The sequence below is a fragment of the Cryptotermes secundus genome, unplaced genomic scaffold (genome assembly GCF_002891405.2).
Source record: "Cryptotermes secundus unplaced genomic scaffold, Csec_1.0 scaffold317, whole genome shotgun sequence".
Taxonomy (NCBI): Eukaryota; Metazoa; Arthropoda; class Insecta; order Blattodea; family Kalotermitidae; genus Cryptotermes; species Cryptotermes secundus.
This window is the reverse complement of record NW_019742557.1, coordinates 52,690-71,178: the sequence shown is the minus strand read 5'-3', so window position 1 is coordinate 71,178 and position 18,489 is coordinate 52,690. Positions and strand designations below refer to the sequence as shown.

General features: G+C 38.2%; 1 protein-coding gene across 1 annotated transcript; it reads right to left on the bottom strand.

Annotated features, from left to right (window-relative positions):
- Window positions 1-4,116: 4,116 nt before the first annotated feature.
- LOC111873336 (probable 28S rRNA (cytosine-C(5))-methyltransferase) lies at window positions 4,117-18,420 on the bottom strand. Its single transcript, XM_023867978.2, has 6 exons — window positions 18,073-18,420; window positions 13,713-13,986; window positions 9,208-9,473; window positions 7,936-8,051; window positions 5,987-6,159; window positions 4,117-5,290 (listed from the first exon to the last, which is right to left on the bottom strand). The coding sequence occupies exons 1-6, from the start codon at window positions 18,217-18,219 to the stop codon at window positions 4,836-4,838; spliced, it is 1,431 nt and encodes a 476-aa protein (XP_023723746.1). The 5' UTR covers window positions 18,220-18,420; the 3' UTR covers window positions 4,117-4,835.
- Window positions 18,421-18,489: the final 69 nt, after the last annotated feature.

Here is an 18,489-nt window from a genome sequence, read left to right as displayed (position 1 = left end):
ATACATAGCTCAGTAAAGTAGGAACTCATCTCCCTCGGTTGTCTTCTGGCCAATTCGGGTACCATGAAAAATTTCCACAAATACGCCGTCACGGTGTTAGGGTTTCAGCAAATTGGAGCTGTTTTTTCTTGGAGCTTCTAGACAAAATCTATGTCAGATTCAGTCTCTGATACAATTTGATCAATCTCCATTAAAGTTCTTGCTTAATTTGTTCATCAATATTCATTTTTAGGTTGTACCTGAGATCCCTGTTCTCATTAATCATACCGAGAGATATGCCGTCGTGTGAAGCTTCAGGGCGGACGAACAGACAGGTTCACACACTCACCGAAGCGAAGTGCCACGACATAACATTTCCTTACAAATTACACGCAGATGTACTTTCTCTTCTCCAATGGTATGCCTGCTTTCCTTGTCAGTCTCTCAGCTTTGTATATGTAAAAATAAAATGATAAGTTATCCCTGTAAAAGGCCGTTGAGGTCCATAGGTTTGTGAGACGTCGAGGCTCCCACATTTTCTAGACAATCGGCTCACAGATGGCGGTGACGTGAGCCTTACGCGCCGAATGCCCTTTACTCCACAGAAAGAGTCCTGGTATTCATTTCTGTTAGAGACTGAGTCGACCCCAGGACCATAATTCAGCTGGAAGGATTAAGTCAACTGAAAAATCCAATGTCATACAAAATCGAACCCGCGACCTTCCGGCTTGTAGCATAGTGCCTCGGCCAACTATGATACCGCGTGCGTTTTTCATATGTACATCGCCTTAATAGCCATTTTCCTCTTTGGCTCTACAGCCCCAATTTGGACCTTGACCTACCACCATGAAACCTTCCGTTTCACTTCGGTTTACTAGATCTTAGACATTCGGTAGGACCCCTTGGTCGGGTGATCAGCTCGTCGCAAGGCTTCTGCCTGTACACAAACACAGAAAAACACACAAACACACCCACAAATACTAAACATCCATGCCCTGAGTGGGATTCGAACCCACGATCCCGGTTTCCGAGACAGTACATGCCTTAGACCGCTCGGCTACTGTGACCGGTCTTCATACCCATAGCTGTCGTAAATACTGGCAATAGTACGGAATAAATTTCATAACATGTTTGGGTGTTCTGTGTCAGGTTCTCCATACGAAACAGGAAACAGACATAAAGTTAGCTGCTGGACTGCTACTAGAAGTCACTACGCATCCGGAAAATTATATAATATAATAAAAAATAGCCATCATTCAACTCTTCTCATTTTCATAAAATTTTCATATAAGAAAAAATAAAAATTGCTGAACATAATTGAGTAAAACCACGTTTAACTTAACCTGATAAGCTGCGATACGATCAAGAACATCAATACTAAATTCTTCAAATCGCACTTCCCCAAATTTACCATTAAATTTAGGTTATTGCTTGCTTGTATTTACCTGCACCTACATTTCAATCAATCTTGTTTAGCAGAGACCGCACCCTACCATTTAGAAGGATCATGCAGTACGGGACTGCATTTAGCTAACACGGCGTAGACAGCGTGGCGAGATAACAGAACTGAATCCTTGTTGTGTCAGGCCACATTAATATAATGATAGCGTGAGCGTGAGGGGGAGTGGGTCTGGGCGAGAGAGACCTGATCGTCAGACACTATTACTTGTATCGTGATTGCAACTGGGTCTTTGAGGTCATGGGACAAGAGTGCTGCAGTTTTTAACTAGGTCTCTTGTAAAGTTTGAGAATCAAATTGTATGGTTAGGTTATCCGGACGTTTTATAGATTGTTTCAGAAATTGTACATTCATTTATCTATCTATGGCTCTACAGCTCTTGCGGACTGACCCTTCCCCAATATTATATACTTTTTATCTTGTAATTGCGTCCTCCGGTCTAGAAAACCGAAATTAACGGCCGTGGGGATTCGTTGCGCTGACCACGCGACACCCTCTATCCGCAAAAGTTGGCACTGAATTTCGCCAAAAAGCGGCGGTCGCTCGGTCGGTATAATTGGCTTGCGGACTAAACTCACGGAGTTTGTTTTTGTGTCCTGCCGGTCTCGGTAGCCGAGCGGTCTAAGGAATGTACTGTTTTCGCTCGCTCAGAAGCCGGGATCGTGGGTTCGAATCCCACACAAAGTATGGATGTTTGGTGTGTGTATGCGTTTATTCTGTGTTTGTGTTGTCCTGTGTTTAGGTAGCAGCCTTGCGACGGGCTGATCACTAGTCCAAGGAGTCCTGCCATCTGTAAAATGATCATGAAACAGAAATCAGCTCTATGCTCCGAAGTAGGAGCAACAGGAGAGAGAAGTTAATATAAGATTCAGAGTTCTGTCTTCTGGAATAAGTTGCCATGTACTCCGATAAAAGTCAAGAGAGCAAGGAATATATCATCGCCTTCATCTTCAGGGCCAAAGAGTAAAACAAGTAAGGAACTGGCATGAAGCAGACAGGAAGTAGAGCTTTGCTTGATGTCTGCTGTGACGTGTCTTACACTTTGTATTCGAAATTTTTTATAGTGCGAATTTGATGAAATATAGAAGTATTTATGCACCAGAAATCTTTCGGGATGTAATATTGAATTGCGTCTCAAACATATCTTGGAGTATATGAATCCTTAAGCATCATATAATGATATTAAGTTGTTACTATATCATTAGAAAGTTATTGGATTCTATTTTCGACACATAGCGGGAATCCAAATTGCCATGCCGGATGCCTGGTTCGACAAAAGAGGACTTTTCTTCTGTAAGGCCTTCCACTCATGATGTGACATACCTTCAAATAAGTTTTAGACAAAAGAGTAATATAAGCAGTATATCTTGTAGCTCGCCACAGACAAGCTTTGACACTCAAGTGGAACAGTCTTACTCTCTGTCACGAATGTGGGCTAATCCAGTGAAACAAGCCTAACACGGCGATAAAAGGTTATGTTTTTAAAGCGAGAGCATGTGTGTGCAATATTATATCTACTTAACGATGCTGTAACATGACGAACTGATGGGTGCAAACTGTGCATGTGCAGTTAAAATCCTTCAGGTAAGAGAAAAATGTCCATTTATTCAAAATATCATTTGTAATAAAAATAGAAGACTTATCAGCATCTATCTGATTTCTGTGAAAATTAGAAGCGGTGAATCTGAAGTAGGACAATAAACTAACACAATTCCTATAATAATATAATTTATTTTCAGTGTCACAAATTATTCTGTGGTCTATTTTACATTGTCAGTATTACCTCGGGTTATGCAGGGTTGAATGGATGAATGACTAGTGAGTAATTAATTCAAAAGAATTGATCCTGGCCTAACTGAGTTACTATTCCAGCATTTGCATGGAAGACCTGAGGAAAAACACGAAATACCTCATTCAGAATAGCAGATGTCCTGGCCAAGATTTGAACCTAACATTTCCTGAATACAAGGATACAGCTTTACTGCAACACCATTCAGATCCACAGTGTCAATGATATGGGGCTGTGTGGGAAGATGGGGTGCATTATGTAATTTTATATATCATGTATGTAGTATACAAGAGAAAGAACTGTGATTGGGGAAAAATTCAACCTCGAGATTTTGGCGGATTTACACATTTTTGGTCTCCCAAGTATGAAAATGTGATTTTTTAAACGCTGTGTGTGTGGATGGATGCATGGATGTGCATCTTGAAAACACCTAAAGCAATGCTAATTAGATTTCAGACCATGGGGATCACCTCCCTAAATAAAATGACATAGGTTGTATCTTCCGGGGGAAAAAAAAATGGCATGCGCACTTAGGGGCCTTAACGCGAATTAAACTATTTTGTCAAAACCGGCTCTACTGGTTGGACAGATTTCATTGTTGTTTGGTACTGAATACTCAACAATTTTCTACTGAGTAACAATCAACTTTTGCTTCCAATGTAATGTAGGCAAGACCAGTTGTATAAGTGCATACAATGTCTTCACACCAATTTCTACTTTCTCAAATATGTGGACTATATGATAAAATATTGTGATCTTGAAAAGAATTGATCAGATATTTTGATGGATTTACAGTCGAGGGTGTTTGAGAACAGAGTGCTCAGGAGAATATCTGGACACAAGAGGGATGAAGTGACAGGAACCTGAAGAACACTGCATAATGAGGAGCTTTATAACTTGTACTCCTCACCAAATATTATTAGAATGATCAAGTCAAGGAGGGTGAGATGTGTGGGACAGCTAGTATTCATGCAACAGAAAAGGTGTGCATACAGGGTTTTGGTACACAAACCTGAAAGAGACCACTGGGAAGACCTAGAAATAGACAGGAAGGTAACATTAAAATGAATCTTAAGGAAATAAGATAGGGAGATATGGACTTGATTCACCTGGTTTGGGACAGAGACCAATCACAGGTTCTTGTGGATATGGTACTGAACCTTCAGGTCCCATAAAATGCTGGGAATTTCTTGAGTGGCAGAGCAACCACCGACTTCTCAAGGACTTGGCTCTATGAGTTGTCTTTTTCAAATATCTGATACTTGCCACATGTTTAGGGATTTATTGGCTAGCAATATTATAGTCACAAAATGAGACATGAACATCTACTTCATTTTTCTGTTTGCTTCCAGACCAGCAAACAGCTTATGTGTTTTCCTTTACAACATGATGAGCACAGCAAATGTGTAGATACACATATATTTATCAAGAATATAACATACATCAAAACATGAATATACAAAATATCAATGGATCTGTACTCCAAATGCAAGTCAAGAATTCACATTATGATCAGTCCTCCTTCCAGAACTTCTTTTCAGATCACCCTGGTGATCAACTCTTCTTCCAATTGATGGCACTTCTTTCCTTCTCATTTATGGTCTTCCTTCAAATCTTACTTTCCTTCAGCTGTTTTCTTTTCTTATGTTTCTGCTCTTCTTTTTCATCTTCATTTCTTGAAATATTCTTCTCATCAGACCTAACCCTATCAATAACAGCTATAAAGAAACCATTTGTAAGATCAATGTCTGGTTTCGTATAGATACATCTAGGGCCCCATTCAAAATCTTCAGAACCATGATGAATCCATTTACATTTGAGTTTATTATCAACAACTTCAAAAATGGGATCTGAAGCATCAGTATTCACGGAGGCTAGAACATCCTCTACCACCATCTCATTCTCTTCAATGTTAAGGGAGCATGTCGAGTAAACAATTCGCTTTACATCAGGGAATCTGGTGAGGGCGTGACGTAGCAGCTTGCTCTGTAAACGAGTCAGTGACTGTAGTCGTGAAGCATTGAATTTTTCTCTATTCTTTACTATGGGTTGCTCAACTGCACCTGTAATATAAGCATTACTATGTAAAACATACACTTACAGCATCTAACTGCTGCCTTTTCATAAGAAAAGTGAGGACAAAGATATGCTTGTACATTTGTATGCAAAAGAAATGCATAGAATTTTGGTTGTAAAACTTAAAGGGAACAGACTATTTGGAAGACCTAGGCAGAGATGGGAGACAGCATTAAAACGAAACTTAAGGAAAACTGTTGTGAGAGTGATGACTGGATTCATTTGGCTCAAGATATGGGTCAATGGCAGGCCTCTTTGAATATGACACTGAACCTTCAGATTCCACAAAAGCAGGTCTTGAAGACTTAGTTAGTTATGCAAAGAAACAGATGTATTAACTCCTGCTCGTTAGTGCACCAGGTTTAAACTGAATTACATGTTCTATTCTGTATATGTTAGCATGCTAATTTCTATGCAAGTGAATCAAAGAGAGTTAGTATATTCTCACACAACCACTACTGCGCCCAAAATCATAATTAAGCTCTTTATCTGAATGTTTAGCTCATAAACTGCAGGATTTTATATTCTGAATATTTATATAGTTGTCACGAAAAAAAAAAAAACGTTTGTAATATGACAGAATGTACAAATTTCTCTTTCCACTCAGACGTGTTAGATTCAATATATGAGCAACACACACTCCTCTTTGTCTCTCTGGAAATGAGATTAATGCTATAATTTACCTGAACCAGAGCAGGTGGGATCAACCAGGATGTACTCAACACCTGGGCAGTGCTTTGCCTCAAGCTGGAAGGCATCCATGCAGAGAGTTTTCACACATGTAGCACCATGCTTCTCCACCTGCTTGCAAAGCGTCTCATAACGACCTCTAACTGAATCCACTGCATACAGTGTGCTACAGGCATCCACAAAATTAACAGTCTAGTTAACACAATGAACAAAGGATTTGCACCATACATAGCAAACAGGAAGAATGGATTTACATGTTGAGGTGTGAAGGAACAAAGATTCAGGAACGAAGAGATTTAAGACTAGTGATGCAAAAATAAGTATTAGGAGAGTAGGAAGATACAAGAACAGCATACACTGGCAGAAAATAAGATAAATTACTGGATATAACGATCAATTGAAGAGGATCATTGAAAAATAAAATAAAATAACCCATGGGCTTTGCATCTGGCAGGTTAAATTGTGGCCCTGTGTTTTTAGTAAATGGGTATGCCTTGGGTTTCTTGTCGCCCACTGTCCAGTCTTCCCACCCATCAACATGCAACAACACTTGTTTCACTCTCACTCGTCGCTCGATTCTTCACTTGCAGTTTCCCCTTCAATTTCCAAATCCAGCTCATTATCAGAGTCAATATTGAGTTCTTCACTTAACATATCACTACTAGATTCTTCATCCGCATCACACAAGGGTTATATATCAGTTTCTTCAATCCAGACGACTGAGATTCGGCTGAATGTAAAGGCATGCTACTGACATGTGACACGCCGTAATATATATATGGCATCTGTTCCTCAAAAAGTTCAAGTAATGACTTCCAGATGGCAGGAGCAGGCAGAAAGAACATGCATATGAATGTGTTGGCACAGAATACAGTTGCCACTAGTGACACATGATCAACATATGACTGAAGAAAAGTGAAAGAAAATTTGTCGATCATATATCAACATTCGTCCATGGAAGCAGTCAAAATGTCAATTATATATCAACACATGACCAGAAATGGCTAAAATGATTCACATAACCAAAGAGGACCCACGGAGTGACTCACTTCTAAAGCTTAAATGCCAATATCAACATATTAAAGCGGAAAGTAGTACAATAATTACAGAAAATGTTACATCAAATAAGAAAAGAAAGAAATATTTACTTCCTATTTTAAGAGGTGTCTGTGTCTGCCTCCAGGAACTGAGGAATTTCATCATAAATTCCAGGTCACCTTATTCATAATTAAACAAACATACACCCTCCTGGGAAAATGGTTACATAAGAACAGGTGCTAAAACTGCTGATTCAGTCTGAACAAGAAAGATGATGTGTAGAAAACAAGAGTGAAAAGGTCTAATGTATTTCAGTCTACAATTTCCATCTGAAGTTCATAAATTAGTTCAGCAGATATCAGCTGTAACATTAAGTGAAGTATCTCGAAGAAAGTGAAGAGTATTAATAGATATCTAGACATATGTATTATATTCAATTCTACTTTTGCACATAAGAGTTCAGAACACATAGATTATTAAACAATTAAAAAAAACATCATGAATAGCCTGAAGTGAAAAATAAATCCCGTGAGTAAATACAACACTTTTGTGAGGACTGTTGGCATTGACTCCATTAAAATCCACCACATGGCTTGGTACAAGGAACAAAATGAATAATACAGATCTGGTCAGGCATAATCAAAATCACATACTTCAGAGCTCTTGAGAAACTGGCCAAGAAATAGCCTCCCCCCCACCAATTGATGGAACTCCCCAAGCTTCACTACAATGTAGTGAATAGGATATCCTATCTCTATCCTGAGCCAGACGAGTCCACTGTACATTGATTTCAAGGGCATAAAAGATCAGTGATTATGATATGTTTCATAATAGCAGTGCACTGCATAAGGAGAATAATGAGAGCTTTAATAGAAGACAAGAGTGATGAAACTGATTAAATTACCCTTTGTTCTTCATGAGGCATGCAAGATGTGTAGTTTTCATCCCTGGAGCTGCACACATGTCCAGAGTAATACTCCCTGGTGAAGGTTTGAGAAGCCATGATGCCAGACAACTAGCCTGAAAAATGCAATGCAAATGGATTGCATTCTACATTTATACTTATAAAACAATCTGTATATGTAAACCATCTCTGGACATCCTCCTAAGCTAATTCCATAGGTCTCCAGTCCTCTCAGTCAATTTTACCATGATCCATTGTAACCCTTTCAAGGCCATGGTTCCATATGCGCCATCCACTTTAACATACTAAACCTCTTATCAGCATTCTGCTGGCAGAATGTATTTGTTTTGTATGGTTCTCATAACAAACAGCTGCTCTTTGAAATGTAGACATGACATGATTTTTTTATATTATTTAGAAAGCAAACAGTCATTAAAAGGCTAGTGTTACAGTCCATTCTCCTTCATATTTCAAATTACTGCTTTTCCAGATGTTTACTCCCTAAAAGTCTGCATGCCTTTCATATCTCCCCATTCAAGCTACATTTCCACCCCATCCTATCTGAATTAGTCTCATCACCCTAATAATATTAAGCAACCTATGAAAATTAGGTTTTCATCAGGTAATATTCTAAACACCCTCAGCATCTTTATCCACAGTCACAGTCAGCTTATCCCACTTACTCATAAATTATCACTTCTCGTAATTCAGGAGCATTACAGTATCACGACAGTCTACTGGTTGTGATTTGGCAGGTCAGTGTCAAGACTAATCTCATTAAACAGATTGCAAACTAATGCAAACACTCTGTCTCAAACTTTAATCTAATGACAATGAAACATGAGTCTCCTAAAAATATAAAAAATGTATGCATAGCATCAACATTTTGGTGTATTTGTTCCTTTTGTTTAATTATCTTGGAAATTAAGATTTATGAGAAAAGTACAGAGTACAGAATGTGCTTCATTTCTCTCTATATTTGCTCAATACACTTCCCACTGATAGTAATTAATGCTCTAGATGTGTGCAAAACTGCATGCAAATCTTCATATAAAGTATCTGTTACTGTCCAATATTAACCAGACTTAGAAGGTCTCTACAAAATTCAACATAATTCCAAATTAATAGCAAGCATAAAAATCCGTTCTTTGATTCTGAAGTTGTTACTGCTGATATCCAGACAGAAAGGGTGATGCTAATAAATGTATTTATGAAATTTTCTGTTGGGAATGCACAAAAAATTAACACCTTTAAAAAATATTTAATACTAACTTTGTCTTGCAGAATGATGGAGCCTCCTATATACAATGGATGTCTATAAAATTCTGTCTTATTTGGAAAAATAAACAGTTCTTTAATATGCAAGTCCTGAATAAACTCATCCCTTGCCAATGAAGTAACCCTGTTGAGAAAAGATGAGTAGTCTTCTGATTTCCGGTCGTAACAAACTTGTTTCCAGTCTTCATTACTAAACATTTTCATGGCAGCACGAACTTTAAGACTTAAGGTGTTGACTCTAACATATCGTGGTCTGCTGTCTAAAACACAATGGAAAATGAAATATAAGTAAAGTCATAAAGTACGTTCCATTCAGTTATCATGTTTTTGCAAAATGAAATACATGTATAAAGCCTGGTCTCTTCACTACATTATGACATCTTGTATTCTCAAGATCTAAAGCTCACAACCGTGGCTAAAGAATTTTTTAGGGCCCAGGAGTGAGGATAATACTGATTTGTAATGCAAAATATTATGTAGTTTAATCCATTCTGGCTAATGCACCATTCATTACAAATAAATGCTGTAAAAAGAAATCATTTTCTACCTGCATAGGTTTTATATCATAAGACATGGTTGTGGCCTATCTGAAGGTATCCTGGAATCTAAGTTGAGAAACTGAGGAAAAGCACAAAAAAAAACTCCAGGCCAATATTTCATTCAGCTACCTCACAAACAGAAGTCTTAGAAAATGCCACTCCACCAAACTCCTCAGTCTGAACAAATGCATCAGTTGTGCAGCACTAAATACAGCAATAATATGAGGATCAATGTGAACTGCGAAATGGACAACAAAGAAGGAAACGGCATAATACCATTTTGCTATTTATCTAGAACAGCTAAAGAACGCTTGTCAGCAGACATAGGTGTAAACAGCTATGAAAATTATTTTGCACAGCCCAAACCAACAGTTAAGTCTTCATTTTTCTGCTCCTTGCTAGCCTTCTTCCCTTCTTACACACCGATATCTTATATTCAGATAACTACATATTGTGACTTGCCACCAGAAAGCCGGAATGTTTGAGATCAGAGTTGATTTCCTAGGAAATGACCAATGGTCCCACGACAGCAGCTAGGCAGCAGAACGCTAGCAGTTCCTAACAGTGGAGTTTCCACCATTACACATGAATTGTTGAAGCAACGTTTCGATAGCAGCGAGCAGAAGGAACCCTTCGAGACTGTATTCCCTATCAAGTCCGCGCGGAAGTTATAACAGTTCAACTGCGACAAGACATGAGTTCAGTTTGCATTTGACCTTTCTTTTTATTGCTAGTGGGGTGGGACTAAGTCCCTTGTACTGTGGCCACTTCTGGCCTATTGTACCAGCCCCAGATGATAGGTGAGGGTGACTGTGGAGCAATTGGTGGAATGAAGATCGGCAGAAGAAAACTCGGAGAAAACCTGCCCCAGTGCCACTATGTCCACCACAAATCCCACTTGACCAGACCCGGGATCGAACCCAGGCCGCCAGCAACTAACCACTTGAGCTATGGCATGGCCCTGCACATGGCCTTAGAAGAGTAGCCAGTGTTCAGTTTGGCTTCGACGATAGCAGAAGCAGCAATTGTGACACTGAAATTGTGAATAATTGTACTTGCAAGTGTAGAGGAGATTGGCCAATAAACATGTTCGCCAAATCCAAGACCCACGTGAATTTTCTTGTCATGTTACCTACGAAACACGTGACAACATTAATCCAAGAATGTTTGTTCTGTACTGTTTTTTCATAATTCCCTATTAGTAACGCCACATGAGAGGGCTTGAAGTGCTGTGGAATCCATTGAATCCAGCATATGTAATTCTTCTGTCAATATGTTACACAAAATGTTCACTGCCAAAGTTACTGCATTAATTTTCACTCTCCATTCTCATTTTGATGAACTCATGAAAGCTGTATATTTTGTGAATTAGGAAATTTTGTATTTATAGTAATTAGTTTTTGTACACACATGTGCTACATACCAGAGTTGCCTTTATGGTTTTGTAAGTTTTCAAATTTAATTTTTTGACAGTGTGTTAGGAATTCAGTGTGATACTGGTTCAGGTCATACTGAAAATCTTCAGCAAATGACAGTGAAGTGGAATAAAATAAAGTCTAGTGATATCAGTGGAGTTGCAGCTTCACTTCTACAATTCATAGGAAAACAGGTAACTATTATGTAAACTATAGACATAATTCCATACACCACACCATGGATGTATGACAAGTATCCAGCTATGTATATTTGTTTCACTAGTAACAAATACAAAATACCAAATAACATAAAATTCTATTGGAAACAAAAAAGCACATGAGATATATTTTGAGGTCTTTCACAGTGGGGTAAACTTAGATTGTGGTGTTCTGGGTTGCGACACTGTGAAGTCTGGCAGGTCGTTTTACCAGCATTTCAGAGGAACACAGTGTTTCCATCATCAAAACATACAGACAACCACACACAAGACTACATGGTACCACAACACATAAGATCACATTCTAAGTATCTGCATAGAACAAATTCTTATTTTAATAAAACCAACTATCCACATTAATTTCTGAAACAATAGTGCTCTTTCAAACAAACGAACCATAAGAACATCTGACACATCACCTGAAAACTATGGCATGTTTTTGTTACAATATATATACTTATACTAGCATATAGTTTCTCACATAACAGACTAAAAAAAATTGATCATACAGAACACTACTTTATGCTTTCAAACAATGCAAAGGCATCTTTACAGTGCTATTAAAATTGATTCCTGATGTTTCCAAGCACATATTTTCAGATCTCATAAGTGTTCCACTAGAAATTAAATTGATGCAACACCAAAATTTCAATTGCAGCCAAATTCATTAAAAGAATGTGGCCAAATCATGCTGTAATAACAATACTCATTAACAGTAAAATCTGGTAAAGTAAAAATTATTTTTCGTTAATCTTTCACATTACAAGTCTCTTGTGCGCAGTCATATTAACAATTTATGTCATATATACTCAGCATCCTAGAGTACCACCAGAAACATCATGGCAGTGGCACAGAATTCACAAGTGGCAATGACCTGGCCAACATTTGGCGGCTGTCTGTTGCTGTTCCTCATATTGAACACTGTTACAAGGGATCACCAATCCTGGTGAGATTGTAGTGACAACAATATAACTACCTCACCCATACTTCAACTGCTTTTATTATATGATATCGTAACAGTAACTGTGGCTTTAGTAAAATTTTATAGTACTTTAATCTATAAAAAATGTGATATTTTACACATACCATTCTTGTTACAATGCGTATTAAAATTTAGAAGCTTGCATGAAGGTGAGTTTTACCAAAGCTGCTCTGCTTACTAAGCCATATACACAAGAGATTATATTGCTGTAAATGCCTATGATTGTCAGATGGTTTGAATCATATTTATGTAATACATGTTTACAAAATTAAGTGCATTTCTAATATATCTATAATATACAGGAATTTATAAATTAGTAAAGTTGCCCCTTCATCAATTAAGCACAAAGCCATAAACACATATAAGGGAGTAGGGATATAGCTCCATGCATAGTTAAACTTGGCACTAGATGGAAGTAGGTGATCAGCTTCACACTCTGTTTTACCTCGTGTAAAGACACCCTGCTTTCCATGGTCCAAATGAATAGGAGACTGGGTGGACCCCAGAGTCAATCTCAACACTTAATGAGAGAAAAATCTCCCGCTCGTGCTCAGTCATCTATCCTAGAGCCTAGCTACTATACCAACTGAGCTATCTACTAAGCTATGCCACAGAAATAATACAATTTTACCTGTGGCAAGACCAACAGACTGTGAAGTGCTCAGTCTGATAATAGAGACAGTCCAGAGGACAGCAAAGTTTTCAGTTTTTGCATGTCAATATACAACAACATGAGAGGCTAAAACTATTTTAATTTCAAGGTCTTTTATTCTTCAACAATTTACAAGTCTGCAGATTTATTAAAACTGTTGACAATCTTGTTTAGTAAGGAACATCATAATGCATCAAGCCAAATGAAAATGAAGGACCAGCCACAATAACACGTGACAATACTTTTCAATCTGCTTTTAGGTTAAGATCAGTCTTGCGTTGCTGCTGGTTGCTCTCTTGCTCAGTGGATTCCATTTCCTCGTAGTAACCCTTGCAAGCATACAACACAATAATTGTGTTCACCACCACTACAGCTGCCAGTACAGACCAAACTGTGTTGGCAAAACCTTCAATGCCAAAATATTTCAGTCCATATTTCGTTCCAACATAAGCCACAAAAGGTAAGGTAAACATTGCAATGCTGTAAAGTAGGAAATAAGCTAGCACCCATCCTGTTTCTATCGTTCTGTTGCAAAATGAAGCTGGGTGTGGCAGTGTTGGTTCTTCTGGGCCATTTGATCCATCCAGCGAATCTCTCCTCCTTACTTCTGATTCCATTACTTTTTTCAGCAAGGCAAAACTATATCTGTAAAAATGCAGAATGAAAAATAATTTAGAATAATTTTCACATTACCTCTCTCCTTATAAGAGTCCAATTTGAGTGTTCCTGCCTTCTCTGACTCTTTCAGTTCTGCAAGGAACATGTCATGATGAGACAAAACAGCTTGTACAGGCTTGCTGTCTCCACTGAGAGACTTCTTGCCAAACAGAAGCTCTGTTATTAATATTTTAATAAGCCATGGATCTGCTTTCCTGTCCTTAAGAATTTTGCTTTTCTGTATGAGCCTCTCCAATGTATCTTCATGATGAAATGTTTTAATTATTAATGCATATAACCCCTGGATATTCTGGAAAGAAAAGAAGCCAAAATTTCAGTTTGGTCTTCCATCTGAAGTTGTTAAATGCTGAAAACTAATAAAGATTCAATGATATTTCAGCCATAATACAAGGTTACTATAAAATAAATAGACATTTTCAACGTTTTATAGAATCTAAAGTATCCCACCACCTTTGGGGGTTGCATCTATACTGAAGATGGATGCAGTAAAACATTGGTAAACTTCTACTGAACTACATGGTGTCACATCCCAGATCACAGTAATGTTTATAGTTACTGCAAAGAAAATCTCAAATCTCACTCAAAAAATGTTGTAATGATATATTATCAAGAGTTTCCATTCTGTACTGCAATTACAGAGCATTTGCAACTGCTTGGTGACAGTCACATCTTCGTAGGCCTAGCCTGACAGCTTTTTCATTGCAAGATGGGATCACACTTGCAATGTATGCTTGCTTTCATAAACTGAATGCAAAGCCACCTCAAGACTGAAGTACACGGTTTGTTCCTAAGTTGAAGGTTGTGGGCACTGCATTCTTGACAACAGAAGAGGTGTTTTCTATGGGATTCGTTTATATCCAGTGCTAGGTAGTCACTCACTCATGGAGCTGAGCACTTCTTGAGAAGCTGCAAACTGGGCAGCTACTCAAGAACTTCCCAGAATTTTATGGAACCCAAAGGTTCATTACCATGTTCACAAAAGCCCTCCACTTGTCCCTATCCTCATCCAGATCAGCCCAATCCATACCATCCCATCCTGTCTTTCTAAGATCCATTTTAATATTGTCCACCCACTCACATCTTGGACTTCCCAGTGGCCTCCTTCCTTCCAGCTTTCCCACAAATATTCTATATGCATTCCTCTTCTCCCCATTTGTGCTACATGCCCTGCCCACCTCATCCTCCTTGGCTTGATCATTCTAATTATACTTGGAGAAGAGGACAAGTTATGAAGCTCATTATGCAGTTCTCTCCTACCTCCTGTCACTTCATCTCCCTTTGGTCCAAATATTCTCCTCAACACTCTGTTCTCAAACACACTCAGTGTATGTTCCTCCCTTCATTTCATTCATTGTTGGAGGAGGTGGGTTTCCCCATGCACTTAGACCAGTTATTGGTCCATTGTGCATCCCCCTTTAATTTCTACTGTCTCCATACCCTACCGGTACTGGTGCCCATTATCAGCCCCTTTCTGCCAGTGAACTCGGCCCTCTGTTGGCAGTGGTATCTGATAATTAGTCCCTTTCTGTCAGCGAGGTCGGTCCTCATCTGGCAGAGGTACGTAATACTTTCCCCATCTACCAGAGGCATTGGAAACTACTTGGGTGGGAAACTTTGCCTAATTTAGCTCAGAGGTCTCCTAGAGACATGAGGTTCTTTTACGTGCCGTAAATCTATGACACGGGACCCACGGCTTAAAGTCCCTCCCGGAGGACTTGTTCCCTGAATTTTTTCCGCCGGGTTTGAACCCACGTACCTTGAGTCATGAGGTAGGAACATTTCCCCTAGACTACGGAGGCCGCTTATGTTCCTCCCTTAATGTCAGAGAACAAGTTTCACAGCCATACAGTACCACAGGCAAAATTATAGTTTTGTATATTCAAATTTTTATGTTTTTAGACAGCAGATGAGAAGAAAAAAGGTTCTGGACTAAATAGTAATAAGCATTACCCGAGTCAAATCTCCTCTTAATTTCCTCCTGAATCAGATTTTGATTTGTTATAGTCATTCCCAAATATATGAACTGTGCCACATTTTCAAAACATCTGTTACCTATTTTTATGTCCTGATATTGCCCTGCATTTTGGTAACGAGATAGCAACATATCTTTAGTTTTCTCTGTGTTTACTTCTAGACGAATCTCCTTACTAGAGTCAATTAAAGTTTGCGTAGTTCGCTTGTGGACTAAAATTATGGAGTGTTTTTCTTTACGTTATCTTCCACTGCTAGGTAACAGGAAAATAAATATGCATTCTTAACAACAGAATAAAATGTTTTCCATGGGGTCCATGCCAAGGGGTTATCACGAGGACAACTGACACTACAGCAGTCAGTTGTTGAGCTGGAGTCAGTTGAGTTCAACTGAGTTGAGCCCTTCAAGGGAAGCTGAGAACAGATGGCGCTATAGTAGTCAGTTCAGTTGAGGGTTCAACTGCGGAATGTTAACCAGTGGGCAACAGAAGAAGAAGAATCTCCATTGCTAAGATTTATTACCAGAAAACGTCTAGTGAAGACACTGCAGAGGAATAGCCATTGCGGAGAGCTGTTACCAAATAAAGACTAGTGGAAATAGACTGAGAAAACTTAGCATGGAAATCAGCAACAGTGTAATAATTATTTTTAGTTACGTGTAAGTGGTCAATAAATCTATTCACCAATCCAAACCCTGTAGTCACTAATACAAGTGACAAAATTTAAGCATGATGACAGTAACAAAAAGATCAAGAAAGACGTAGTAACGGATTTTTAACATGAAAAGATGTCATTACACAAGGACAAACGGGGACTTTCCACTGGTGGATTTGGGTCACATGCCACAAAAAAAGGACACAAATGTCAATTTGTAAAATTAACTATTTCTGAAAAATGAATTTTGGAAAACCAAAACTGCTAACAATTCATAATAACAGAGCCCACTCCTCATGCTAACAATTGTTAAAATTATGAGGGAGGGTTCTGTTCAAATCACTGGCAGGAGGCCACTTAGACTGGAAAAGTTGTATATGTATGTGACTTGTTCGAGAGTTACAATTTGTAACTGTGATGAATGTTAAATAAAATTATTATCATCTTCATCTTGACCTCGGAAAGCAGTCACAGTAGGTGAAATTTATGTAGCGTTTAGGGTGTTTATTCACTAATGGGAATACTGGTCCTTAGTCCAAGCATATCTTGTCCAAAGCCCCACTTTTGCTCTGACCTTAAGTTATTTAAATGTTTACAATATTATATTTAAGTATCCTGTTGTACTCCATACGATACATGATACAAACTCCGTCTTCAGTGCAAACCATATATTACAGGTCTTTCGCTTTGCTCTCCCTTACACACTACATGTTTCGGCCACAAATGGCCATCATCAGGTGTATTACTCACGTATCTGTCACACTGCACTTAGTTTAATATTTAAAATTTAAAAACACAGGTCTTCCTGATTGTTCCTTTCGTCGTTATTACCAAAATCTACTTCGTTGATATCTTTGTTATTTACACATGTCAAGCAGCGGCATGCATACAGAGAGACTACACAGTACACAGTACACTACCGGTACAGTACTAGAAACAAGAAGTAACCGCTGCAGCACTATAGGCATAGGGCGAGTAACCCTGACATTTTTAAAATTTTAAAATTTAGAGGAAAATTGAAAAGATTTTAAAATTAGAACTGAAGATGTTATAAGTGCTAATTCAGAGAAATCAAAATTGACGTGTGTAAATAACAAAGACATCAACGAAGTAGATTTTGGTAATAACGACGAACGGAACAATCAGGAAGACCTGTGTTTTTAAATTTTAAATATTAAACTAAGTGCAGTGTGACAGATACGTGAGTAATACACCTGATGATGGCCGTTTGTGGCCGAAACATGTAGTGTGTAGGGGAGAGCAAAACGAAAGGTATATAATATATGGTTTGCACTGAAGACGGAGTTTGTATCACGTATTACTTAAATGTAATTGTCACGTGCATTAGGTTNACTCTAAATTTGACAACTTTAAAAATGACATAAATATTGTATTTGAAGCCTTAAACAGATGGTTCAAAGCCAATTTACTCTCATTAAATTTTGATAAAACCCATTACATATCATTCACAACTAAAAACAACCACCAAATTGATCTGGACATCAGTTATGCCAACAAATTAATCTGTAAAGTACCTGATACAAAATTCCTTGGAATACATGTAGACAGTACACTGTCTTGGAAAATACATATTAAATACAATACATAAACCCACACATGTTGACGGACGTATCTACTTAATTCCGAGCGCACAGAAACTCTTAGTCTTTTTCCTTGGATCCTGAACCCTCCGCAAGTGGTTCGTCCGTAATGTCAGGGCAGTAATGAGCGACTGGGGGGGTTCACTTACCAGGTGCTTGTTTGCATTGAACACCAAATCCTTTAGACTATGATGTTCTTCCGAGGCCCGTTTCGCGATATTAGCAGCTGTTTTGTAAAACTGTGGTACTTTAACTGAATGCTGTAATTTAACTTGGGTTGGCTGCTGTCCAGCCATATTACATTAACCTCTAACCAAAGAGATAGAAGACTCCTTCACAACCTTCACAACAATGCTTTGACTGTTAAGCTACCAACTTCACTAGTCACGTGCTTACTTTAAAATCTAATCTTAGTTTGATATTAAAAGCAATTAAATATGAATATATATCGAATATATATATATATACACATATCAGTTTCTATGAAAGTCAAGTAATAAATCTGTAGACACAGTTAGAGAACAGCACCTTAAACCATTTTGTATAGAAGATGTTGGTATTCATGT

Excerpts from the sequence above, each read along its gene's own strand:
- LOC111873336 (XM_023867978.2), bottom strand. The coding sequence starts at position 18,219 with ATGGCTGGACAGCAGCCAACCCAAGTTAAATTACAGCATTCAGTTAAA. Across the intron at positions 13,987-18,072 it reads TCAATGCAAACAAGCACCTG|AATATCCAGGGGTTATATGC; the intron begins GTAAGTGAACCC and ends TTTTCTTTCCAG. Across the intron at positions 5,291-5,986 it reads TCCCACCTGCTCTGGTTCAG|GTGCAGTTGAGCAACCCATA; the intron begins GTAAATTATAGC and ends CTTATATTACAG.